We start from the raw sequence: 27,224 nt of genomic DNA on the forward strand, positions 1-27,224 counted from the left end.
CCCATAACCTGGGCATGTGTCCTGACTGGGAATCGAACCGGTGACCTCTTGGTGCTGCATGGATTGATACTCAGCTACTGAGCCACACCAGCCAGGCCATTTTAAATCTATTAATCCAAGGTTTCCCAAACTTGTCTGATCCTCACCATCCTGTGGAATGCTTGTTAAAAATAGATTTCCACATGCAAGGTCATTAGAATCATAGTCCTTTCGGCTTAAGTCGCCTGAAAATCTGTGCTAGCCAAGATAACTAAGTGGTTATTTTAGTTAGTTAGTGCGAGAAACAGTCTTCTGCTCTCTGTCAGTCAGGGAAACAGCTGCAGTGAGCGCCGGTAGGTTCTCGGGCTGGGTTGTCTGGTTTCAGCTTCTGTAAAACAGTTGTTTCTCACTGGCTTAAACACCAAGCCGGTGGTGACAAGTTGAATCTCTGAGCGTCCTCAGAAAACCCTTAAGTAGGAAGAATGGCCTTTAAGTCTCAAGGAAGGCAAGGGTGAAACAGCCATCCCAGAGGGGCTGGTGCTGACCTCGTGCTGGCTTGACGGAGAAGCAGGTAGAAGGCAGGGGAAGGTGCCCAGCTTCTCGTACTTCTGCGAGTGCCCCTCTGAGGACGGCTTCTTCTCTGAGTTTATTCAGAAGTTCCAAAACATCATTTTTCTCAGAAGTTGAAAAACACTCAAAGCAAGCAAAAAACAAAAACGAACGAAAAACCCGACCACAAAATATCAAAACAAATCCCACGAGTAAAAAACAAAGCAAACGCAGCCGAGTTTTATTAGCTATACTGCTATTTCCTGCATCCTTCTAATGGGGAAAAATAACTTCTCTTACTTTACTTAGATACATTTGCTTCTTCCTAGATTTTCCCTCCATATGTTTCTTTTAGTGTTTAAACACTGCTGTTGTGATTGGTCATCATGAATGATTTTAAATTGAGCAGTGAAGTGAGCAAAACACATCAGCTCCAGAAGGCCACGCGACTGCTGTTTTGGAGGTTGAGTAGGTCAGAGCATAGGAGCGGGACAAGTCGTTCAGGTCACCTGCAGGTATTGGGGGATTACCTGTATGTGCCAGGCCCTTGCTAGGACTGGGAAGACAGTGGTCTCTGCATGTGCAGCATACAGACAAGTAGAATTATTTTGTTTTTATTTTCAGTCTACAGAATTGCCTTATTATAGTGATTTAATGCTGTTCTGCTTTTGATGGCGATGTGTTACCTAAAACTGATTATAGGACATTACACTAAAACACATAATATCTATATTCCTTCAAAACGGAGTTTTCCAACAATACAACATTGACTAGCATATTTACCTGGAGGATTCATATATAACCCACAGGGTAATTTTTCCTTACCTTCTAATCCCAGGGCTGAAAATTATTTCAAGATATTCTAACAGTGTGCTTTAACCAGCTGGTTTCCTGTCACCTGTCAGTCTCCTCTTGGAGGGCGCTCTCCGTCCTTCCTGTCGTCTTCATTTGCGATTGTTTCTCTCTTTTCTACTTGACCGTCAAAATGCTGGAGAGGAGTTAGTAGATGAATTTTAAAAAATGGTAAATGCAGTAACAAAGAAAGCCAGTTGGTATTCCTGTGCTATCATTTAATTTATTTGTGAAATGTAAAAGAGTATGAATGTCTGACCTGTGGGCACGTTTGTTGCAGGTTATTGACCCAGTGGCACCACGCTATGTCGCATTACTGAAGAAAGAGGTGATCCCGGTGCACATCCCTGAAGCTCAGGAGGAGATGAAAGAAGTGGCCAAACACCCAAAGGTCACCCTGCAGACTCACAGTGTTGTTCTAATAGAAGGGGCAGGATGACAAATAAGAGAGAATGTGCCTTGGTGGCCATAGTGTGATTTGGGGATCATTTCTATCCAATACTATTTGTGAGGATATGATACAAATTGGAGTAATGTATTTGTGGATTTCTTACTGGAGAAATTTATCCTAGTAGGGTCTATAGCGCATCACATGGAACTGTTACACTCAATTGGAGCCTGGTTTTTTATCCTGGAGAGAGAGAGAGCGTATCAGCATGTAGTAAGAATGCATCTCACCCTGGCCTGTTTGGCTCAGCAGTTAGAGCGTTGGCCTGCGGTCCAGAGAGAACTGGGTTCGGTTCCCGCTAAGGGCATGTACCTTGGTTGCAGTTTGTCCCCAGCCTTGGTTGGGTTGTGCGGGTGACAACCACTCGATGTGTCCCTTTCACGTCGATGTTTCTCTCTGTTTTTCTCCCTCCTACTCTATCTGAACAAAAAATGGAAAAAATGTCCTCGGATGAGGATAAGAAACAATAAGAATGCATCCCTTCCTGGAGCCCGTCTGAAAGATGACGGTTACAGTTCACACTCTTATCTTTGTGTGACAACTTAGCTGCACCTCTATTAACTAGGGTGTTCACTGCTTCTTACCTTTGTCTTTAAGCCAGAACATTGGACCGAGTCATATTAGGTCACAGCTTGTATCCTGAGTTTATCACATTGCCCTTTGCTCTGTTTTAGAAAGTATCAGTGCAGTGAAAATGGTATCTGCCTAAAATCAGAATGTAAGTCGTACACACGAGGAGCAAGGAGTTCCTCTTAGTCAAGCCACGGTTGTTGTCTTGAAGCAAAGGCAGATCCTTTTTATCCTTTGTGAGTTGTCTGTAAATATCTTCATTATATAATGAAGGTTATGTTCAAAGACTCAGTTGTACACTAACAGACTGATGGACTAATAACCGTACTCATCACTGTGTTGTGTTCCTAGACTCATTGATACATAAGATGATGTGCACCATGCAGAAGTGTCAATATTCTAGGTTGTAGCCTTATGTGATTGCCCTTCTGTGTATATTAGCTAGTTTGTAATTTTAAAGATTTATTTTTAGGGAAATCATAAAAAGATATGGGGGGGAGAGAGTGTGTGTTTGATTTGCCTTTGCCTTTATTTGGCTGATTGTTCAACTAGGTGAACAGTGGTATCTGATATATCACCTACTACAGTTAGCTTAAATGTGAAGTTTACTGAACATTTTAAAATGTAAACGGGGAGAATAAACCTCTTAAGGATGCCTATTTGTTCAAATGACCGTTGTAGTCGGATAGCATAAATGAAGTCGCTGCTCGTTATTGAGCAAGAACGGATCGCTGAGGAAGGCACTTTAAATGACGAGTGGGTCACTCAGCTTGACCATTTCCCTGATGGGAGTGTTCTCTGTTCAGCCTGCCAGTGTTCTCTTCTGAGTGCAGCGTAATATAAATGCATTGGTCCCACTGAACAATTAAACACATTCTGTCTGACATTCATTTCAGAGGATCTTCGTACATGTTTTTCTTTTGAATCCTCTCAAAACCCTGCAATTTAAGAAGTATAGTATTCTTTTCATTCCCCAGGTCTCTTTATCTTCTTCCTGTGATACATACTGAAAAGGCAGAAAATTTATACATATGTAGTTCTAACTTTAAAATTTGTCTTCCAAAACACGAAATGTCCACAGTTTTGTGCGAAGGTGTGACCTCTGTTGTCCTGTAATCTGCAGCCCCAGCTTCGGAATGAGATTCTGAGGATAGCAAAGCAGATTCTGGTTGGAGGGACACTGAGCGGCACAGAACACTGTCATAGCTCTGAAAGCAGAATGGTTTACTCTGGAAGTGATCTCGGCTGGGCAGGCCACCTCATCTGACTTCATTAGCGTGATTGGTCAGTTGACTGACCCAGTGTCACAGGGCTGGGAATTCCAGCTAACACAGACAACTTCGGTTGGTTACAGAAGAAAATGGAAGAAGATATAAATTCCCACACTGGGTTCAGTACATTGTCGTTTTAACCAACACTCTCCTTTTTATCACTCAGAATCCTGACGTGGGCACGAAGCCCGTGTGGTACAGTTCCCGAGTTTTCATTGAAGGTGCCGATGCAGAGACCTTCTCAGAGGGGGAGATGGTGACGTTTATAAACTGGGGCAACATCAACATTACTAAAATACACAAGTAAGAATTTTCTGTTTGATTTCAAGTAAATAATAGGGTAAAAGTATTTTATGTTTATTCACTTATTAAAAATTACTTGGGCCCTGGCCGGTTTGGCTCAGCGGTTAGAGCGTCCGCCTGCGGTCCGGAGAGACCCGGGTTCGGTTCCCGCTAAGGGCATGTACCTCGGTTGCAGTTTGTCCCCGGCCCTGGTTGGTCGTGCGGGTGGCAGCCACTCGATGTGTCCCTTTCACATCGATGTTTCCCTCTCTCTCTCTTCCTCTCTCTCCCTCCCACTCTGTCTGTACAAAAAATGGAAAAATGTCCTCGGTTGAGGATTAAAAAAAAAAAAATTATTAAAAAAAAAAAATTACTTGGTTCAGATATATTCATATGGCTGACTAATCTGCCCAGGCATAAATACTGCAAATTCTTGATGCTAATGTTTTTCCATATATGCTCCAGTTTACTAATAGGGTATCAGGATAGCTTTTGCACATATGTGATGCCGAGAATTACTTCATCTAGATAATAAAAATAGTTCTTTTACTTTAGGATCCCGTTTTTTTTTGTTGTTGTTGTTGTTTTTAATGTGTGTTTTTATTGATTTTAGAGAAAGAGAGGAAGGGAGAGGGTAAGAGAGAGAAACATTGATGATAGAGAACATGAATTGGCTGCCTCCTCCAGACCCCCCACTGGGGGTTTGGCTCACACCCTGGGCATGTGCCCTGACTGGGAATTAAACCAACGACCTCTTGGAGCAGGATCGATGCTCACTCACTAAGCCCACCTGCCAGGCTTTAGGGTCCCTTTTTATCATCTCCTTCTCATTTTACAGTTGCCTGGTGGAAGGATTCTTTAGCTAGAGCTTACATGTGTAACATGTTCTTTATCCTAAAATTTGCTTTAAAATTAATTGTTTAGTGATGTATATGAACTTTCCAGTGATTACCGTGTGCTATACTTACATTTAACTTTTTTTTTTTAATCCTCACCTGAGGATATTTTTACATTTATCTTCAGATTGAATGGGGGTGAAGGAGAGAGAGAGAGAGAAACATCGATGTGAGAAAACACATCAGTTGGTTGCCACCCACGTGACCCCAGCTAGGCTGGGACCAGACTGCAGCTGAGGTACGTGCCCTTTGCTGGAATCGAACCTGTGACTCCCTGGTCCACAGGCCAATGCTCTAACCGCTGAGCAAACCGGCCAGGGCTGTAATTACATTTTAAGATTACAGAAATGTAACTAAGATTAATTTATGTAAACGCTGGCATCTTAATTGTTCAGTCATTGCATATGACTTTACATAATTGTTAAATGTTTTAAAATATATTATTTCAGATTGTTTTAATGCTTTGTGTGGCTGACTTTAAAGTTTGTACATAAGTTCATGCTCTTCATCAGAGCTATGTGGTCTGTTGTCTGGGGATTATTAGTATCTTGAAAGCAGGGATTCTATTTTATTAATCTCTTAACCAGTATATGCCTGGCACATATTAAAAACTCAAACTTCTCTGGCAAGTTTGGTTCAGCGGTTGGAGCATCGGCCTGCAGACCAGAGAGTCCTGGGTTCAGTTCCCACTAGGGGCACGTACCAAAAAAAAAAACCTCAAACAAATGTTTGGTTTGAAATTTTTACGAAAATTTCTATTCCATTTGTTACAGATAGTGTCATGGCAGTTAGGGTTTATGTTTTTAACACACCTTTTGATCTTACACCTAGAAACGCAGAGGGAAAAATTGTATCTCTTGATGGAAAATTGAATTTAGAGAACAAAGACTACAAGAAAACCACTAAAATCACTTGGCTCGCAGAGACTGCTCGTGCCCTCCCCATCCCAGCCATCTGCGTCACGTACGAGCACTTGATCACCAAGCCAGTGCTGGGAAAAGACGAAGACTTCAAACAGTATGTCAACAGGGACAGCAAGGTAGCCTACAAGAAACTGTGCTTCCTCTTTCCCTGTTAGGTCAGCTTTTCCTTAGAATTTTAAAAATTAGCTTTAAGTATTTGATTTCTCAAATAAAATGGAAAAGATTGGTGGATTTTATTTAAAAGATGTGAAAGCACTACATTCTCATTTTACAAATGATAAAAAGTGAGGCACAAAGAGGTTAAGTAACTTGCCTGAGGACAGACAGTAAATGATGTAGCTGGAATTCAAAGCCAGCAATCCTGGCGGTATGGCCCTGATGCTGGCATGCCTCTTCAGTCTGGTGTGCTTCGTGCTTCGTGCATCGTGCATCGTGGTCCATGGTTACCGTGGGAAACTTCCATCACAGAGACACACGACAAATTAGCCTGAAGGTTTTCTGAAGCCAGTCAGTTTGTAAATGTTAACTTTAAAATTTACAATAAATGTAATTGTTATTTGTTTTAATACTTCTCTATTTTATTGTATGTGTATGTGCTTAAGTAGTAAAGTTTTTAACATAACTGTTCAAAATAGGAATATTTCAGCTGCCGGGAAAACTGTTGCATTTTAGAATTGTTTTTAGTTCTCTGACTTTGAGAAAGTGTCTTTTCATTGTTTATCGTCTTTACAGCATGAAGAACTAATGCTGGGGGATCCTTGCCTGAAGGATTTGAAGAAAGGAGACATTATACAACTCCAGAGAAGAGGATTCTTCATATGTGATCAGCCTTATGAACCTATTAGGTAAATAAATGGAACTGAACAACCAAATGAAAATACTTCAAGTTCTTATAGGAAATCATATTTTAAAAATTGAATGTCCACTGAAATAATGTACCTGACCGTTCTCTCTTCCATTTGATTTGTTCTTCTGTAGTTCATATTTCAGACTTTAGCGATATCTTTGAAACAGTATAATATTAACAAATTCATTTCTGAAACGAAACCATCTTATAATTCATCTTCACATAGTCCAAGAGCAGATATTCAGATGGTCCATCCGCAATGAAAAGCTGCTCGGCATCATTCGTTATTTAGGGAGATGCAAATCGAGGTCACACTCACGACCCACCAGGATTCTGTACTCAGAAAGACAGTAACGTGGAGGGTGTGGGGAAGTTGGACCCTTCACACATTCCTGGTGGAAGTGTAAAATGATGCAGTCACTTTGCAAAACACAGTGACAGTTCTTTAAAAAGTTTCAACCGTAGTTACTATTTTACACAGCAATACTACTCTTAAGTACATACTTAAGAAAAATAATGATGTGTTGCCCTGGCCGGTTTGGCTCAGCGGTTGGAGCATCGGCCTGCGGTTGGAGACCCGGGTTCGGTTCCCGCTAAGGGCACGTACCTCGGTTGCAGATTGTCCTGGCCCTGGTTGGTCGTGTGGGTGGCAGCCACTTGATGTGTCCCTTTTGCATATCGATGTTTCTCTCTCTCTCTCTTCCTTTCTCTCCCTCCCGCTCTATCTGAACAAAAAATGGAAAAATGTCCTTGAGTGAGGATTAAAAAAGAAAGAAAGAAAGAAAAATAATGACGTGTTCACACAAAAACTTATACCCAAAGTCTCATAACAGCCTTGTTCATAATAGCCAGAAGGTGCAAACAGCCAAAGTGTTCATCAGCTGTTGGATGAACAAAATGTGGTCCGTCCATACAAGGGAATATTACTCAGCCATAGAAAAGAATGAAGTACTGATTTATGCTATAGCATGCATGAACCTTGTAAACATATGCTAGTCAAAACAGAGCACATATTTATATGAAGTGTCCAGAATAAACAAATCCCTGGAAACAGTAGGCTAATGGTTGCCAGTGTCTAGAAGAAGGGGGGACTGGGAGTGGTAGATAAAAGGTCAAAGTTGCTCTTTGGGGTGATAGAAATATTCTAAAATTAGATAGTGGTGATGGTTGCATACTTTATATAATCATTGAACTGTGTGCTTTCCAAGGGTGAATTTTTTATTTTATTGATTTTAAAGGAATGGAGAGAGAGAAACATCAGTGAGAGAGAGATACATCAATTGGTTGCCTCCTTGCATGAGCCCCGACAAGGACAGGGGGATCAAACCTGCAACCCAGGTACGTGCTCTTGACCAGGAATTGAACCTGAGACCCTGCGGATGCCCTAACCGGTCAGGGCTAGATGAATTACCTTTTGAATTAAGAGTGAGACTGTCAGCATCCACTAATGGTCTTTCTGGTGCCAGGGGCAGTAGACGTACTTTTGACCTGGGGTTACTAGTGTGTTCGCACCTATGAAAGTTCATAAACGGGAAGTTTATAATTAGCACGGTCAGTTTTTATTAATGTAGTTCTGTTTTTAAACTACTCAGAAGAACCTCTGATTTGAATAATAAGAGAATGGACTGTGCCACTGAATTAATTTCGGAATTCAGTTTAATTGTTGTTCACGTAATTTGGTTCAAATAAACTTTTGTGGCCCCGCGTGTTCTCTTTAGCCCACATAGTTGCAGAGAAGCGCCCTGTGTTTTAATCTACATTCCTGACGGGCACACAAAGGAAATGCCAACATCCGGGTCAAAGGAGAAGACCAAAGTGGAAGCAATAAAAAATGAGGTAAAGGTTGACTTTTACCAATATGTCTCTGATCATTGATCTTTTTGTTTGAACCACTTACCATTTATTTATTTTTCTTCTTTATTGATTTTAGAGAGAGAGGAAGGGAGAGGGAGAGAGAGATAGAAACATGGATGAGAGAGTACATCGATTAGCCACCTCCTGCACGCCCCCACTGGGGATCAGGCCCACAACTTGGGCATGTGCCCTGACCAGGAATCGAACCGGCAACCTCTTGGTGCATGGGTCGAACTCAACCACTGAGCTTTTTAAAATGGTATACAAATTGAAAGAATTTTATTTCTTTCTTCAACCTTGGACTCAAATTGGACACTACCATTTCCTGTTTCACAGTAATTTTCCGTGGTATTTAATTTTTAATACAGCAGTTGTGAAAATCCGGCTTCGCAAAGTTAAGGCGTTGTTGAGAGGAATGTAGCACGTTCCAATGTTACAGCTGAACCACCTTGAGCTTGTAGTGCATGTGGTGTTTGACAGGTGTCTGCCTTTCCCAGGGCACCTGGAGCACCTGCTGCATAGCTGGATCCGTAGATGTTGGCAGTTGGGCAGTCAGTGAAGATTTGGCGTCAGTGGAAAAGTTTGGAGGGTGGGTTGTTTATAGGATTAGGTGTTGTAAGTGGCCAGAGGACGAGAGCGTTGAGGATATAGTGTAGGGCATGGATTCAGGAAGTAGGATTGATTGGTAAGACAGGAACTTGTAGTTTTGTTTTGGTTAATTTGGTATATAAATGGTAAATAACCTGAGCGAGGGATGGCAGAAGCATGTAAGTTTATTAGGAGATAGGAGTTTGAAACTATTTACAGTGGGGATTCATGACTCAAGCTTTTAATTTACACAGATTAAAAGCTGTGGCCTCTAATCTAATTTTAAAATTTTGTTTTAACTTGAAACATAAAGCAATCAGTTCAATTTAATTTTGTGGGAAGACAGTTAATATGAACTAATTATTTTACTTTTGGTTTTCTCCCTCCGTAGACAACTACTCCTACTAAGGAAAGACCAGCGCCGCCTGTGGCTAATCCTTGTGCTGCACCAAAGGACCCCCTGGTTCTTTACAATAGAGTGGCTGCCCAAGGGGACATGGTTCGTGAATTAAAAACCAAGAAAGCAGCAAAGGAAGACATAGATGCAGCTGTCAAACAGCTTTTGGCTTTGAAGGCTGAATATAAGGAGACAACGGGCCAGGAATATAAACCTGGAAACCCTCCTGCTATCGTGGGACAGAATGTTTCTTCTAAATCCTCAGCAAGTACCCTGGAAAGTAAATCTCTGTACGATGAGGTCGCTGCACAGGGCGAGGTGGTTCGTAAGCTGAAAGCTGAAAAAGCCCCTAAGGTCAGTGCTGGGAGGAGCCAAGACAACATTGTAGGGAAGCTTGTGAATTCCAGCCGCTAGCGTAGACTTGCCTTCTTCTAGGACATGTTGTTTGCGGACTGTCTGCTGGTACATTTTGACATAATGGTCAGCACTTACTTATACCTGCCATGTGCCAAGCTCTGGCAATAGTAACGACAGGTAGTTCGCCCTCTAGTGGCAGGGGGAAGGAGCTGGGGAAGAAACACGCATTCTGACTTCCTCCTGTGTCGTGTAACTGGCTGTCTAAGTTGCTCGGAGAAATGTTTGTGGGCTAAGTGGCCAGGAGGGAGGCAGTGTGCATGAAGTCAAGCCCAGAGCTTCACCAAACCTCTCTGTGTTCAGACATGCCTAGTTTTAGAATTTTACTCTTTTTCCTGTGTTGTTAGAATGTCTCATTCAGTAATGAAGTGGTTTGCCCATCTTAATTTTCTCCTTTATAATATTTCAAGTTGTAATCTTGCCAAAGGTTATTTTCGTTGTTGTTTTCTCTGTGTGAAAGGTGTGCCATCTGGCTTTAAACTCGTGGGAATACTTAGTGTAAAATGGAACCTCTTTCAAATAGGCTTCTTTTTGTAGAAATGTTGCATGAAAGCCCCTTAACCTTTTCCTCTTTTTCTTTCTTCTAACTGACGGCAGTTTCTGCTTTTCTTGATTCTTGTATATCTGATTAACTGTCTCCTTTTTCTTAGGATCAGATTTTGCTGAGAAAATGCTCTTAATTCTAAAGACCTTATAAACAAGAGATAGGTCAGGAGTATAAATCAGGCAGCCCACCCTCTTCTCTGTGTGTGATTCCTCCTCTTGCCTGCTCTCCCTCCGTGGTGCCTGCTGCGGCAGACCAAGAGCACGTCCCATGACGTCCTGCACAAGGAGGGTGGTGGCCGTTTCCTTGATGCCCTTCTGGAAGGTAGACCAGTGCTTCTCGCACTCCTTGGCCCTGTATCGTTTCGGGGCTCCTGCCTGGTCGCTCTCAGCTCCCCGGGGCACTGCTGTGATGGGGCAGGAACCTGGACATGAAGATTTGCAGGCACTTTCCCCTCTGCCTTGTGAAGCCTGGCGTCTCTGGTCTCTCGGTTAGGGTTAGACAGCGCTGCTCGGGGGTGGGGGGGGGCGTCTGGCCGAGTCCTTGGCCCGCCTGCCTCCCCTTCTCTGCTGGGTCACAGGCGTCTCTGGTCTCTCGGTTAGGGTTAGACAGCGCTGCTGCTCGGGGAGCATCTGGCCGGGTCCTTGGCCCGCGTGCCTCCCCTTCTCTGCTGGGTCACGGGCGTCTCTGGTCTCTCGGTTAGGGTTAGACAGTGCTGCTCGGGGGGGCGTCTGGCCTAGTCCTTGGCCCGCGTGCCTCCCCTTCTCTGCTGGGTCACAGTGGGGCTGTTTCGTTCTTTTTCATGAGGATTACATGGAAGTATCAGAGGGTCAGAGGGTGATAGATGTAGGTGAGTGTCCAAAACCTCAACATACCTTCTCATTTCATTGTAATTGTTTGAAAGAACAATGTAGCTGTTCTTCAGTTGGGCTCAGACTGTTTTTTCGGTGTTATATTTACCATCTGTTTCGAAATTAAGGTTTGTATATGCAAAGCCATTGAGGTGATCTGTGCTCCGATTTTATAAATTCTGACTCCTGTACTTACAGAACCAGGGCTTGGACTCTGCCAGTTTGCTTAGATGTTCCGTTATTTATTTGTCTGTTTACATAAGTAAGATGGAAAGTTACAGTATTAAATGAGTATGTGTGTTTGTTTATTTTGATAACATATATAGGATTATAGTATGATGTATGTTTTTAACTTATCATTAACTTCGATCTATTGTTTTAGGCTGATGGTTTAATTCCTTTGCACTTGGGTTTCTTCATGATGGTTATTTACAGGAATTCTTTGGTAGAAATTAACAGTTTTGATAATGACATTTTCAGAAAGTATTAAACATTTCTCTCTTAACACAGGCTGAAGTCAGTGAAGCTGTGGAGCGCTTGCTCTCTCTGAAAGCTCAGTACAAAGAGGAGACCGGGAAGGAGTATGCCCCTGGCCAGCCCCCACTGTCCCAAAGCTCAGATTCGACTTCAGCCAGAAGCTCTGAGCCTTGTGGTCCAGAAACCCCAGAAGCCAAAGTACTTTTTGACAAAGTAGCTTCTCAGGGAGAAGTTGTTCGAAAACTTAAAGCTGAAAAAGCTTCCAAGGTTAGTGTGGTGTCTTGTTTGTGGTTTTGTGTTTACCGTGAGCTGCTGTTTTCTTTGCCTGGAGCACTGTGCCCGCGAAGTCTGGCTAATGTCTCCCCAACATTTCAGCCTTTAGCTCCTCAGCTTGCCTTCTGGAGGAGCCTTCATCGGTCCTTCCTTTCTCAGCCAGAGTTGCCTGGACATTCTCATACGACATGATACTTAACTACACCATATTTTAATTAAGTTGTCTGTTTCTTGCTGGTTGTTTCTCGCTGGTCTGTAAGGTCCTTGAGAACAGGGACCTGGACCCCAGCGGTGCCTGGCTCATTGAAGGCCCTGATACAGTCCATGCTCCTTGTCTGGCTCATTCTCCTACAGCTCTTCAGTCTGCAAGTTTTATTTTGAACCATGGTGCAGTTTGTGCTAATTGTATTATCTTTATATTAAAGTAGGACTTTTGGGTCCAGATTCATTTGAGTGGAAAACAGTAAACCATGACAGATTTTGAAATTTAACCAGTAATAAAGATCATTGTGAAATGTCCCACTTGTGTAACTTAATGCTGTCCACTTACATTGCCGTAGAATACATCTTCTGTACTAGTGCTTTCTCATAGAAATGCTCGGGGACAGTCCTGTCTGGGACAGTCACATGGGGCTACTGAGTACCCGAAATGCGGCCATTGTGACTGAGGAACTGAATTTTTAACTTTTATTATTGATTTTAGATTAATTTAAGTGTAAATAGCTACATGCGGCTAATGACTGCTTTTTGGACACTGCCGTTCCAGTGCCTTCTTTTAGTCACTCTTTTGCACAATCCTGCCCCTGTTTACCATATTCTTTGATTTATCTTCAGAAGTTGGTATACATGACATTCTCCACCCCACCACATACCCCTGCCTTTCGTTGTGTTTCCAGATCTGCCGATGAGCTCTGGGTGTTGGTGTGTAGGCAGGGCTTTGGGCTGAACTCCATCTCCTCCTTCTTTGCTCCCCAAAGGGTCAGGTGGAGGCAGCTGTGCAGGGCCTCCTTCAGCTGAAGGCGCAGTACAAGTCTCTGACGGGCGCCGAGTACAAGCCCGTGTCTGCCGCCGGGGCCCAGGACAAAGACAAGAAAAAGAAAGAAAAAGAAAATAAATCTGAAAAGCAGAATAAGCCTCAAAAACAAGATGATGGCTCAAAGAAAGAACCGTCCAAAAACCAAGGCAGTGGGCTGCCCCCCAGCGGAGGAGGAGAAGGGCAGGGGCCGCGGAAGCAGACCAGGTAACGGAGCTCGGGAGCGCCCCCGGCAGTGCGGGTGTTTGATGCATCAGCTCTTAACGGGGAGAAGGCGGCCCTGGCTGGGGGCTCAGACCAGGTAACGGAGCTCGGGAGCGCCCCCGGCAGTGCAGGTGTTTGATGCATCAGCTCTTAACGGGGAGAAGGCGGCCCTGGCTGGGGGCTCAGACCAGGTAACGGAGCTCGGGAGCGCCCCCGGCAGTGCAGGTGTTTGATGCATCAGCTCTTACGGGGAGAAGGCGGCCCTGTCTGGGGGCTCAGTGGTTGGAGTGCCATCCTGTACACCACAAGGTGGCGGGTTTGATTTCTGGTTGGGGCGCATACCTAGGTGGTGGGCTCAGTTCCTCCCTAGGGCACATACCTAGGTTGAGGGTTCGATCCCCAGTCAGAGCACGTACAGGAGGCAGCTGATCGATGTTTCTCATGTTGACGTGTGAACAAGTAATGTACAAATACATGACCTTACAGCGGCCGGGTGAAGGGGATGTCTGCGCTGCAGTCACAGCTCTTGCCAGGCTTGGCTTCCCTAGCGGGTGGGTGGTCTCTCACCACCTTTCCACAGACGACTGAACTGTTTTCTAGGTTTAAAACATTCTCTTGGGAATGATCTTAGAAGAGGTACAAATATAGAAATAACTCGTGTTAAGGAAAAAACGAATCTATTTTGAACTTTAGAGGTTTATTTTCATTCAACCTAGAAGCAATAGCTAAACTAAGAAATTTATGTTTTACTTGACATATCTGCAGGTTGGGTCTTGAGGCAAAAAAAGAAGAAAATTTTGCAGATTGGTATTCTCAAGTGAGTATGCATTCAGTTGATTTTTATCTTAAATTTCTCAGAGGTGACTTTTTGGTTCTGAAGTCCAGACACAAAGTAATAATGTAAAATGCCTTTAATAATACACAATATAGCCCTGGCCGGTTTGGCTCAGCGGTTAGAGCATTGGCCTGCAGTCCAGAGAGACCCAGGTTCGGTTCCTGCTGAGGGCATGTACCTCATTTGCAGTTTGTCTCCAACCCTGGTTGGGTTGTATGGGTGGCAGCCACTCGATGTGTCCCTTTCACGTCGATCGATCTCTCTCTCTCTCTTTTTCTCTCTCTCTCTCTCCTCCTCCTCTCTCTCTCCCTCCCTCCCACTCTATCTGAACAAATAATGGAAAAATGTCCTCAGGTGAGGATAAAATGATAACAATAATAATAATAATACACAGTATAGTCATTTAGCATGTCACAGTTTCCAAAGCATGTTCCCATAAAGTGTTGAGTCAAGAAGTAGCCCAGTGAGATAGTCATTACTTGATTTTTATTTTACTTTTTATGGGGACATAAAGGGGTTAGTCCAAAGATAGTAGCAGCAGAAGCAAGATCAGAATCCAGGTTTCCGAGGAGCTTACGGTCCCGGTGTTTCTGAGCATAGGAAGGTCCATTTGCACGCGCGTGCAGAGGACGTACCAGCGACAGAAGCCTCCAGGTTGGAAGCTTGGTTATCACGCTCCTGGCACCTGTACTCTTAGTTTTGGTTCAGTTTAGGCCTTAAAGACTATATTTTTCTTTTCAAAAGGTCATCACAAAGTCAGAAATGATTGAATATTACGATGTGAGTGGCTGCTACATCCTCCGTCCCTGGGCGTTCTCTATTTGGGAGTCCATCAAGGAATTTTTCGACGCTGAGATCAAGAAGCTTGGTGTGGAAAACTGCTACTTCCCCATGTTCGTGTCTCAGGGCGCCCTGGAGAGGGAGAAGACGCACATCGCCGACTTCGCCCCCGAGGTGAGCTGGCTTGATTTGTTTTTGCACTTTTTGCCACCTAAACTATAAAGGGCATTTTCCATTCACACTTGAATAGTAATTTAAAAGGAAAATTACAATAGCTGATGTAGAGAAATTTTCAAGAATTGAAAGCCATTTAAAAAATATTTCTACCTTCAGGGTAAGTTATGATTTGTGTTTGTTGCATTAAGTAATTAAGTGGCTTCTACTTTCCTGTCGATATTCATGAGGACAGTAAGTATCGACCTTTTCTCACAGTGAACACCAGTAATTATCTTAACTCGCCTTCATTGATCGAGCAAACTTTGAATTTGCAAAGTGCCAGCATTTGTGCAGCTTCTCTAAGTGCTGCCTAGAAATGTATGGAAAATGGTTTCTCTTACTAGGTTGCTTGGGTGACAAGATCTGGCAAGACAGAGCTGGCAGAACCCATTGCTGTGCGTCCCACTAGTGAAACAGGTGAGGAGGGGCTTGGAGCAGGAGAAGGCACGTGGAAGCATGAAACAGCTTCTGGGGTGGGGTCCCGGCTTCAGTGGCGCTGTTTGTAACCCTTGTTGACAGTAGGTCAAGTTTAATGAGTGCACGTGCCACGGTGAATGCAGTCTGCAGGAGTGTGGAATTTCATTCTCTGTGCCGCACTCATTACAGAACTCTTTAGCAGTACGGTAAAGATTTTGTGTGTTTTTTTTAACAGTTTCATCATTTTGTTTTTGTGCTATAATTTTCCAGGACTTTTCAAGGAATTTATTCTTGGACTGATTTTTATTCTTTGAATTAGTTATAAAATTGCCAACACTAATGTTTTATATCATATTTATAAATTTTGTTCTTATTTTAATATTGTTTATAGTCACATAGGGTTTGTGTAGGTTACTAAGTGGTCTTATTTGCTTCTTGCATCGTCCTTACAGCAGTGCAGTGAGGAAGGACGAGGCAGCTGTTGTTATGTCCATTTGGCAGGTCAAAACGTCTTTGAAAGGTTACGTGACGTTCCTAAAATACCGTACAGTGAGTGGCAGTGTCCCGTGCAGCGTTTGAGCCTTTGGGCCTGTCAGTGTTTCCGAAGTGGTTATCCACCTTTAGTTAAGGATTATTCGCTCTTTGACACTTCCGGTCATACTCTTGTATAACATTGTATCGGTGCATTATTGAGATTGTGATACCACTTTCCTTCATATACCAGCTGGAATAGTTGTGTTCTCTGGTACTCGTCATCGGTTGTCATGGCCATGATCAGACTTCCATCTTCTTAACTTAGCAATTCATTGCCCTGGCCAGTTGCTCAGTGGTTAGAGTATCAGCCTGCAGACTAAAGAGTTTCAGGTTCGATTCCGGTCAAGGGCATGTACCTCAGTTGTGGTTCAGTCCCTGGCCCTGGTCAAGGTCGTGTGGGAGGCAACCAATTGTTGCATCTCTCTCACATCGATGTCTCTCTCCCCCTATCCCTCTCTCTCCCTCCCACTCTATTTGAAGATAAATGGAAAAATATCCTCAGGTGAGGATTAAAAAAAAAATTAGCAGTTTATGCCTAGAGCTTTTGTATTCTGGTAGATACGTCAGACAGACAGATTTAACCTAAATTCTAGTTCTAACCCATAGCTGTGCTGGATTCAGCACTTTCTCCAACATCTCTAACCTCAGTTTTCACATCTTTAATACTGAGGTTGTGATAGCTACTTTGTGAGTTGAATGTGAAATTGAACAGGATAATGAATGCAAAGAACTTAACATAGAACATGGTATATACTATATTTTCATTTAGTATTTAAAAAAATAAAACAGCAGAAAAGAAATTAAATGTTAAATGAAATCTCATTGCTAAGAATACAGAACATGGTCAGGTTTAGATAGATTTATTTCCTTGACTAATCCACTGTATGAAATGCATATCATTACCATTCACTGACCGTTACAAACATTGGAAACACATTTACACAAACACACATTCTAATCCCATTCATTATGTTGCAGCTTAGCTCTTACTCTTAGCAGCCTTCAGGGAGCAGTGAACCCGCAGTGTCTAACCCGCTTGTTCTTGCACCTTTCAGTGATGTATCCTTCCTACGCGAAGTGGGTGCAGTCACACAGGGACCTGCCCATCAGGCTCAACCAGTGGTGCAACGTGGTGGTAGGTGCACACCCCTTCTCTGTCTTTCCATTATTCCGCGGACTCATCATTTCACAAAAGGCACATTTTGGTTTTCCTTGTATATTTATTCAAAGGGTCAAGAGTATGGGAGCATTTTTGAAGTACTTTGGATCACAGTTATGATTTCTGGCTACTTACACATAAAACTGTTACTAAAACTATAAAGCTCTAATGGTCAAATTGTCTTCCCGCCTCTCCAGCGCTGGGAGTTCAAGCACCCGCAGCCGTTCCTGCGCACGCGCGAGTTCCTGTGGCAGGAGGGGCACAGTGCATTTGCCACCTTTGAAGAAGCAGCAGAGGAGGTATGAGGAGAGGTCGTCCTCACCGTTCTGTCCTTTCTGTCACCGTCCACGCTGTGCGTTGTATTCTTTTCCCAGCCTTGAGGAATGCAGTGCCGTCCGTAGGTTATCAACAACTCTAAGCTGAAATTTGATCTGATCTCAAAGTAACGTTAAAAGAATGTATTGGTATAGATTATTTTGTTACTTAAAATTGTGTCACCTTAATGTTTAGAGAAAAAAAGTAATGAATTCAAATGTGCACTTGAAGAAACTACTTATTGAAATTTTATTAGAAAATGCTGTTTTAAATTTTCACATGGAAGTATTTTTGGACTTCAGGGTGTAGCAGAAATTATAATTTCATGGGTGAGATTAATTATTCTTCAGGAGATTTTCACTTGGTTATTGTATAGGTTTCAAAAGCATTAATTTTCTCTTACATTCTGAATTTAATAGGTTTTAAAAATTTCTTCAACTTCTTTGCACACTACTTTATTGGAATGTCTTCCTTAATAAACTCATGCCGGCTGCTTTAACCTTTCTGTTAAAAAAAATGGTTTTTATAGTTTGAAGGGCTTTTCTCACCACAATAGTTTACAGATCTGTAATAAATAAATATATCATACATTGCATTTAAAATGTTGTTGCAGGTCTTGCAGATACTTGACTTATATGCTCAGGTGTATGAAGAACTCCTGGCAATTCCTGTTGTAAAAGGAAGAAAAACTGAGAAGGAGAAGTTTGCAGGAGGAGACTACACGACCACAGTGGAGGCCTTCATATCTGCCAGCGGCAGGGCTATCCAGGTACCGCCGCCCACGCCTCGAGCCATCAAATTCCTTCTGTCCTCAGAGGAGAAGACTTTTAAGAAGTCAGTAGTTCGCGTGCTTTATAGACCACACTCTAATCTCAAGCATGAATGCCCCATTTCTCTGAGTCGCCAAGGTCAGTTAAGTCAGGGCTTGGGTCCTGCATTACCAAGGCGTGGAATCCTTTTCAACCTCTGTGGCCAACGAGATTCCTTGGAGAGGGGCTGCCCACAGCCTTGACTTCTGTGCACCTTCCTACCGACCTCGTCTCCGGGGGACCGGTTATGCGTTCAAAATGTATTTAATGTAAAAAACCAAGGAAGATAAAATAGGTCTAGTGTCACTCATTTTTGAAGGCATCATAGATGATTAAAATTAAAGCTCATATTTCTCTATTTCAGGGAGCAACATCACATCATTTAGGGCAGAATTTTTCCAAAATGTTTGAAATCATTTTTGAAGATCCAAAGACGCCAGGAGAAAAGCAGTTTGCCTATCAGAACTCCTGGGGCCTGACCACTCGGACAATTGGTGTCATGACCATGGTTCATGGGGACAACATGGGCTTAGTGTTACCTCCTCGTGTAGCCTGTGTTCAGGTAAGAAAGTATTTCTGTTATCACTCCTTTTGTAAAATATATTTACTAGCGGAAATCTGAGAAGGTGACTTTCTGAATATCATTCAAGTAAATTTCGCCGATACAGAAGCAACATAGGGTACAGTGGAGACCTTGGTTGTGTAACTGTGTATATCACTTGTGTTCTTTGTTTTTTACTCTTTCAGTTATTAGCTACTTGATATAAAACTTTTTAGAAATAATTTTTTGAAATGATTTGTAACGGGTTAAATGAAGTACAATAGGTCAAATGGAAATGCATTTAACATAGACAAGCAGTGTGCAGCTAAGTGGTACTCTGTGTAAAGTTAGAAATCACACCAAGTGGATTTGGGTTAGGATTTATAAGCACTTTCTCTATGCTGTTTCTCTGCTTGAATGTATGCTGTGCTGGGTTCCAGGTGGTGGTCATTCCTTGTGGCATTACAAATGCACTTTCTGAAGAAGACAGAGATGCTCTGGTTGCAAAATGCAATGATTATCGAAGGCGATTGCTCAGTGTTAATATCCGCGTTCGAGCTGATTTGCGAGATAACTATTCTCCAGGTTGGAAATTCAATCACTGGGAACTCAAGGTAAATTCTTCCGTTGCATCTTTTACTCCCAGTTTGGATGTAGATTTTCTTTATGTATATTTTTATAAGATGCAAGTCTTTCTCATTACTTTTCTCTGTTTTGATAGTTATGAGTTCTTCACTGAAACTAAGTGTTGAGCACATTTGCTAAATTTGAAATCGTTTTTGAGGAAGCTCATTTATATTATGTTAGAATAAAAAATGATCTTGAAGCCCTTGTTTATGATTAGTAAACCTCAGGCAGTATATTTTCTTAGGTTTATGTCTTATCAGAGTAGGTTTTTGTAGTAGTTCAGTAATATTACCTGCTTCTTCTTACTGTTTGTGTATGCCTTTGTTTTGGGGTTTTTATGATTTATTGTCAATAAAGCCATTAAATTAAGTCTATATATGGGTGGGCAAAGGTAGGATTATAGTTGTAATACAAATAAGCAATACAGTAAATAATAATAACACCAGAATAAACTCTGTGGTGTGCGTACTCACCACTGTAAGCCTGTGTTTGCCCACTGTGTGTTCAGTGGGGACATGCATGCGTCGTCTTAACTGCCTTTCTGTTTCCTAGGGAGTTCCGATTCGACTGGAAGTTGGGCCACGTGATATGAAGAGCTCTCAGTTTGTAGCTGTCCGACGGGATACTGGGGAAAAGCTGACAGTTGCTGAACACGAGGCTGAGACTAAACTTCGAGCTCTTTTGGAAGACATCCACGCTAACCTCTTCAGCAAGTTAGTTCCTTAGAACCCGTGGCTCATGTCTCTCGCCTTCAAACCCTGCTGACCTTTGAGATCTCTACTGAGGAATTCTTTGTCCCAACTAAAAATCGTCTTTTCCTCTGAACTCCCGTGGTTCTTAGTGCTCCTTTCTCTTTGTGTTTTGACTTGTAGTAAAGATTCTTCCTAAGTGCTTTCTGCTCCCTGCTGGGTTTGCGGCAGTGTACTGTCTGTCCCATGGACTAAGATGGGCTACTTTTAGATCCGGGCTTTCATGACATAAAGTTGAGGAATTAAGGCATTGATTCTCACCTGCTGGATACATATTAGCAGCACCTGGGAAGCTTTAAAAACTGCAAGTGCCTGGACCCCTCCCCAGAGATGGCATTGTAATTGGTCTAGAGTGGGCCTGGCACTTAGTATTAAAAGCTCCCCAAGTGATTATGATGTGTGGCCAAGGCTAAGAAGTTCCTACTGGGATTTGGGGTGAGGGGAGGGCTCAAGGCTGCTCTGCCTTGTGGAGAGGGGTCTTCTAGAATCACAGACCTCCAGGCAGAGGCACTAGAAGGTTGGTCTGTGCGCAGCACCTTCTTTTCTTCCCTGCCCTCCTGAGAAAGAGGAGGGCCCGCTGCCCCTGGGGGCGGAGGCTCGGTGTGGGGAGTGTCTGCCTCTCGTTCATTCATCTGCCTTCTAACACTTTGTGCTTGATTGACGTCAGGCCTCAATAAATCTGGCATTTAAGGCGCGAACTAATTTTAGCCTTGGCTTTGGGGCTTGCTCAGGTGTTTTCGGGCAAGGCCAGTGATTTCGCTTCTCTCAGCTTGCCCTAACGTGGGAGTGATCATAGTCTCTTGAGCTACTTCAAGGATTGATTTGGCCTGCAAGTGAATAATGCGTTTGAAGTTCATGTGAACTCAACAGGTGATACTGTCAGATGAAAGATTAGAAAGCCACCTGTCCTTATTGATGGCTTCAAATAGTCCTTCAGTGCCCTGGTTCTTCTCCAAGGATGCTCTCCAGAGCCACCGGGAGCTTGGGGAACAGAAACAGACCTGAACCTCCACCTGGAGATTCTGACCTCTTAGCTTTAGGATAGGTTCTGGTCATCTGTGGTGTAAAGATGCTCTCTCTCTGACTCAAATGCACCTCCCTGGTTGGAAAACCGATGCATTAGTGATTAAAAGTAATTTATTTTGTTGACATCTTTATTCAGTAAATTTGTTAATGTAAGTTGCATAAAGGTACATTTTTTTGTCCCACCTTAAGGCAAGCTTGGGAAGTAGCATATTTTGTTCTCTGGATCTTATTGGCTAAAACTTCATCACATGGCCCAGTTCCCTACCAAAAAGTCAGAAGGGGAAGCAGATTTGGTGGACAGCTAGCAGTTGCTGGCATGGAGTTCCTGTGGTCTTAGCCCTGAGATCCAGAAAAGAGAAATATGCCTTTTCTGCTTTGTTACCACCTATGAGTGATCCTCGTGTACTGCATGGCTTTGAATGGTGAGAGGATGGTACTGATGTCCATTTCTAAAAGAATTACATAGTGGGTGAAAATTGCTTGAATCATGGGTATTTATGAGTTTTTCCTTCTCAAAACATTTTCATGCCTCTGTGTTTGATTCTCACACCAATCCTATATGGTAGTTAGACTGACTTGAGTATTTTTCCAGTTTTTTAGAAATGTAGAAAAATAAGACAGAAAGGTTTAAAAAATAACCCACACTCTCATCGATAGTTGGTGTAGCCAGGAATCGAATGTTGGTCAACAGAGATTGCACAGCAATTAAAAAAGTAATTATTGCCTGTTGTGTGCTTGGCAAACTTCTCATTCATTTAATGTTCACAGTAATATAATGATGAGTTAACTGAGGTTTACTGGATATCACTGCTAGTGACAGAGTTGAGGTTCAAATTGAGTTCTCACTTGTAGGTTATTGGTTTTTCATGAAACTCTGCTTATTTCAAATAACATCATCATAATAAGACAAACTATGTATTCTCTTCTAATTATTTTCTATAGGGCTTCTGAAGACCTTAAGACCCATATGGTGGTGGCTAATTCCCTGGAAGACTTTCAGGAGATGCTAGACTCTGGAAAGGTAAGAGACTTTTAAAAAGTTCTGAATATAAAAACATTTCAGTAAGTGGTATTTAAAGACTCACTGAACTTAAGCATGATATTAATCTCTTTTTCAAGCCAGTCACACAAAAAGATTACATGTCACTCAGCACTGCACACTCTTTCCCCTGGCTGTCCCAAGGCTTTACGACAGCCTATCATTTCTGGTTGAAGGCACTGTGAACTGATTACGTAAGAACTTTTCCTCGCATTTGATATGCTGGCTAAACAGCATTCACTCTGACCCTCAATGTTTTCGTTATCGAAAGTCTTCATTTCGTTTTTCCACTTGATGTAAGTTCCTAACACAAGCCTTGTTCTAACTTTAGAAATGCCATGTGCAAATTTCTAAAAGTTAGAAGGGGTCCGTTTCCTTCAACTCTCTGGCCATATATTTACCCAGATGTTAATTGATTGAACTTTCTGAGTGATAAGGGGAAGCATTACTCATGTCTAAGCCTGCTTTTTAGAAAACTTAAAAGGACATGGGTTTTCTAATGAGGTAGTAAATGTCCCTTGAAGATTTTATCAACTTTATGTGATGTGGGTACTCACATATTCCTAGCCAGACTTTTAATTTTTATAAAGAAGACGTCTTCATTTGCAGAAGTATTAATTATTGGAATGAATCACTTATATAAACTTGAGTATTCTGGTGTGCATGTTTAATTATACAACTAGTCCCATGTGCCCACATTCTAAAGGAGATCATAGCCGGAGGCTAAATGAATTACCCCGGGCTGTGCAGAAGCAGACCTCGCACTGGGATTCAGGTCTCTCTTCTGACTCGGTTCAGTGCTCTTTCTCGCTCGCTCGCTCGCTCGCTGTCTCTCTCTGATTCGTGCTGAGAGTATTAAGGCAAAGTTTTAATTGGATGTGATCAATACCTCTCAATATGTTTCTTATTGAATGAGCTGGGAAAAGGTTCATCTCTCTGGCTCAGCTTACTAACTTGTAAAATGAGTACAAAGTAGATCATCTCAAAATACCCTTCAGATCCATCAACCTTCTGTGTTGGGCAGTCTCGTTCTCGGAGTATTATTGCCTTTGTAATCCTCCCCTTCTGGTTTCCGCACTTTGTCATCGGACTCGAACGGCCTGCTTCTGGGAGAACGCTGGAGCACGTGGCCGTGTGCTGCCACGGGCGTTTGTCCTTTCTCTCTAACTTACGTTATTTCATTTTTGCTCCATTAATTATTGAATTTTAAAGTTTTCTGTATAATAGAAATACGGTAGTCACTATTGCAGTACAGTGTATGAAGACATTGCATAAGAGTTAATAAATCAATAGAGTAAATGCTGGTTAATCCATTGCTGTCAAAGAAATGAATCTCAGCAGACATTAGTGGAATCATAGATTTCAACCCTATTCTAAAGCAGAATATGTATTTTTAGTTGTATGTCCAAACAGCAGGGAGACCAAAGCAAACGTCGTTTCTTGAATTCGGTGGTCAGTTCCATCTCTCCTCTCCCCTATGTTGCTCTGCCGAGATGTGTTGACTGACCGTGAAGCAGCCTTTGAAGTGACTGTAGATAAAACTGTATTTACCTGGGGGGGGGGGGTGGAAGGCATCTGTGGAATGTGGATGTAGGTGAAAGTTTGACTGTCTGCTTTCTCTGTTGGTGTTAATGGAAAAATAAATTTATGTGTAGGATTTGATTTTAGTGCATTTTCCAAAGGGATGGTCTTAGTTAAATGAAAAATAAATGTTATTGATATATAATATATTTTTTTTACTGTGGCATGCATTATTAATCTGTTGATCACCATAATTTTAACTATTGTTAATTTTTTTGTCATTAACATTTTCTGCTACAGAATGCAAGATACTGTGTTTTGCCAAAGATTGTATATTTTAAAACATAGGAATTATAAGAAATAAAAGTTAAGAACCTTTTCATGGCTGAATAGTCTAAAAATATATAATGTTCTTTCATATTAATGACTTATATACATTAATAGAAATTTTAGGTTTCATCATCTATACTTTACTTTGAAGCTAGAAAGAATTAAAACGTGTTTTACAAAATTATCATTTCTGAGTCCAGGTACATTTAATAACAACTTAAATTGAATTTATTCACATGCTATTTTAAATTTGAAAATTATTTTAGAAATATCTTCTCAAGGCTTAGTAATTTTTCTTATGAGAAAAAGAAAATAAGACTATTTACTGTAAAATTTGTTAAAGTTATAAAAAAAATATAGCTGTGTTGTGAATTAATAAAAGTAAAATGTCCTAGGAAACCAAATTTAAATTTATTACCCAAAGACATTCTTTGTAATTAAGTCTTAATATTTTTATTATTGCTTAAATAGTGACAGTAAAGATTTCTCCCCATTCTGTCTTTTGTAATGAATTTTAAACAATACTTTGTTTAAAATGAATGTTCATTTTTTAATGCTTTTCGATTGCATAAATGGTAATGATTTACCAAGTTCCAGTACAGGCAAGTCACTTTGTGTGATTTCGGCTCTTACATCCAGGTGTGTCTTTGCTTCAGTTTGCATTGCACTATTCCTATATTAGATTTTTTCAAAATATTTATTACTACCAACTCATCCACCTTCCCTTTACCCCCCCCCCAAGATTTGCCTAGAAATTAATCACCTCTTTATTATCATAAGGCTGATTATCAAAATAACAGTTTAGTAAATAAGTTTGGGAATCAGGCTGATACATTTCGCGGGATGAACGTAGGAGAGGCAGATAGCAAACTCCCTCACCCGCAGTGATGTTCACCTGACGGTTTACCCAGCTTTTTATAGTTTCTTCATCCTTGTTTCACTTCATTCTTGGACAAGCCTTTTGGAACATGTTTTAACCAAGTCCCAAGTGCAAGAGAGTTTGCAGGATGGATTCGATTTGAGCATTGGGTGTGTGGCTGCAAATGGTGGATCAGAAGTTGAGGAGGAAGCTGGAAAACTTTGTAGCTGCTTTTACACTCGCATTTCCTGGATGGGGATGACCAGTACTTTGCTCTCCCTGCTGCTAGCATGGATTGCAGGAATTCTTCATAGGACTGGTGCATAAATGTTAGTGAAGACAAACCTCATTTTGAAGCAGACATGCTATGAAAAATTTAGGATTCACAGCGGAGAGATCTTTATTCTTGTCTAGTGCAACATCCACATTTTAAGAAAGAAAACTCAGGGCTAATAATTTTGAAATAGGCAGTGAATTTCAAAATTAAGGTAAAATCTCAGTTCTCACTTTTTTTAAATTGATTTTTTGGAGGGAGGGAGAGAAAGAGAAACATTGATTTGTGGTTCCACTTATGTGTGCATTCATTGGTTGCTTCTCATATGGGCCCTGATGGGGGATCAAATCTGCAGCCTTGATCCTGAGACAGTGCTCTAACAGCTTCCAGCAGGGGCCCCGTTCTCTGGGTTCTGCTCATTGTTCTGTGCAGTTTATGAAAAAATTTTGAGAGGTGCCTTTTTCCACTACAAAGTGAGTTTTGACTTTCAAATACCCGTGGACTTTAAAAAATGACTCACTTACCTATGATATGTTACAACAGTGTGGCATAAAGTGAGGTTGACCTTACCTGATTGTTAAACCGTTATTGTAAACACCACTTTAAGAATCAGGTCACTATTTGTCATCTTCCCTCTACCTTCTGATAACCATTTAAGTAGAACAGGCAGTGAGTGGTCCAGGTGTGAAATGAGGCAGGTACAACTGCCTGTCTGGACCCAGGTCTCTTCACCCTGTGTTCCTTTTCTCAAGCACTATGTTAGTGGAAACATATTCTTTCGTATCTTGCATTTCTTTTTTTTTTTTTTTTATCCTCACCCAAGGACATTTTTCCATTTTTGTTCAGATAGAGTGGGAGGGAGAGAGAGAGAGAAACATGGACATGAAAGGGACACATCGAGTGGCTGCCTCCTGCACGACCCCAACCAGGGCCAGGGATGAATCACAATTGAGGTACGTGCCCTTGACCAGAATCCACCCCGCGACTCATTGTTCCACGGGCCGACGCTCTAACCACTGAGCAGAACCAGCCAGGGCTCTCTTGCATTTCTGAGCAAAGTTCCTGACAGGTTTGCAAGGGTATCATGGCCCGAAAGGGCTGGAAGACCCACCTGTCCTGTATGCTTGTAAGTTTAATAGAGAACTCAGATGTTCTTTTTATGGCTTAGAAGGGGTTATAAACGCTAAGTGTTGTTCCTTTTCTTACTAGATTGTTCAGATCCCCTTCTGTGGGGAAATTGACTGTGAGGACTGGATCAAGAAGACCACCGCCAGGTGAGTAGCACGAACAGGTGAGACGTGGGTAACGGCCGTGAGAAAGAGGAGGGATGCTCAGCTTGAATGAATGGAATTCTCCTTGTTTTTGGTTCCAGGGATCAAGACCTGGAACCTGGGGCTCCGTCCATGGGAGCCAAAAGCCTCTGCATCCCCTTCCAGCCACTGTGCCAGCTGCCGCCGGGGGCCAGCTGTGTCTGCGGCAAGAACCCTGCCAAGCACTACACCTTGTTCGGCCGCAGTTACTGAGCCTACACCCCACCCCGAGCCCCGACCCTCCGCACTTTTTAAAAAAATTGATAATAATATCTCCCCAGATATAGACAGTTTTATGATTTTTTAAAGTAAAATTTTGAAAAGGAGGTCACATGAGATGAACACCTATTCTTATGTCTAAAGTAACAAGCTTTTCTGTAAACAACCCCAGTAATAAATATCATGAGTTATTACTGTTTATGTCTTTATTTGTTTCTAAAATACCAGAATTATGTGCTACAAGGAAATTCCTATGAAGAGATGAAAATAACTGAAAATGACCCTGGTCGGTTTGGCTCAGTGGTTAGAGCGTCGGCCCGTGGACCAATGAGTCACGGGTTCGATTCCGGTCCAGGGCATGTACCAAGGTTGCAGTTTGTCCCCAGCCCTGATTGGGGTTGTGCAGCAGGCA

General features: G+C 42.1%; 1 protein-coding gene across 2 annotated transcripts in view; it reads left to right on the forward strand.

Annotated features, from left to right (window-relative positions):
- Positions 1–26,999, forward strand: part of EPRS1 (glutamyl-prolyl-tRNA synthetase 1) — a 48,189-nt gene extending 21,190 nt beyond the window's left edge. For both annotated transcript variants that reach the window (XM_036277503.1, XM_036277505.1), the window contains 20 exons: positions 1,661–1,771; positions 3,836–3,972; positions 5,679–5,886; positions 6,503–6,615; positions 8,336–8,453; positions 9,451–9,810; positions 11,776–12,009; positions 12,993–13,255; positions 14,018–14,069; positions 14,832–15,041; positions 15,428–15,500; positions 17,090–17,169; positions 17,391–17,492; positions 18,122–18,277; positions 18,682–18,879; positions 19,299–19,472; positions 20,038–20,198; positions 22,203–22,281; positions 26,493–26,557; positions 26,656–26,999. In XM_036277503.1, coding sequence (XP_036133396.1) covers positions 1,661–1,771; positions 3,836–3,972; positions 5,679–5,886; positions 6,503–6,615; positions 8,336–8,453; positions 9,451–9,810; positions 11,776–12,009; positions 12,993–13,255; positions 14,018–14,069; positions 14,832–15,041; positions 15,428–15,500; positions 17,090–17,169; positions 17,391–17,492; positions 18,122–18,277; positions 18,682–18,879; positions 19,299–19,472; positions 20,038–20,198; positions 22,203–22,281; positions 26,493–26,557; positions 26,656–26,806 — 3,045 coding nt within the window. In that variant the 3' untranslated portion in view covers positions 26,807–26,999. The remainder of the gene's footprint in view (positions 1–1,660; positions 1,772–3,835; positions 3,973–5,678; positions 5,887–6,502; positions 6,616–8,335; positions 8,454–9,450; positions 9,811–11,775; positions 12,010–12,992; positions 13,256–14,017; positions 14,070–14,831; positions 15,042–15,427; positions 15,501–17,089; positions 17,170–17,390; positions 17,493–18,121; positions 18,278–18,681; positions 18,880–19,298; positions 19,473–20,037; positions 20,199–22,202; positions 22,282–26,492; positions 26,558–26,655) is intronic.
- Positions 27,000–27,224: the final 225 nt, after the last annotated feature.

This window comes from Molossus molossus, unplaced genomic scaffold (assembly GCF_014108415.1).
Source record: "Molossus molossus isolate mMolMol1 unplaced genomic scaffold, mMolMol1.p scaffold_m16_p_23, whole genome shotgun sequence".
NCBI classification, from domain to species: Eukaryota; Metazoa; Chordata; class Mammalia; order Chiroptera; family Molossidae; genus Molossus; species Molossus molossus.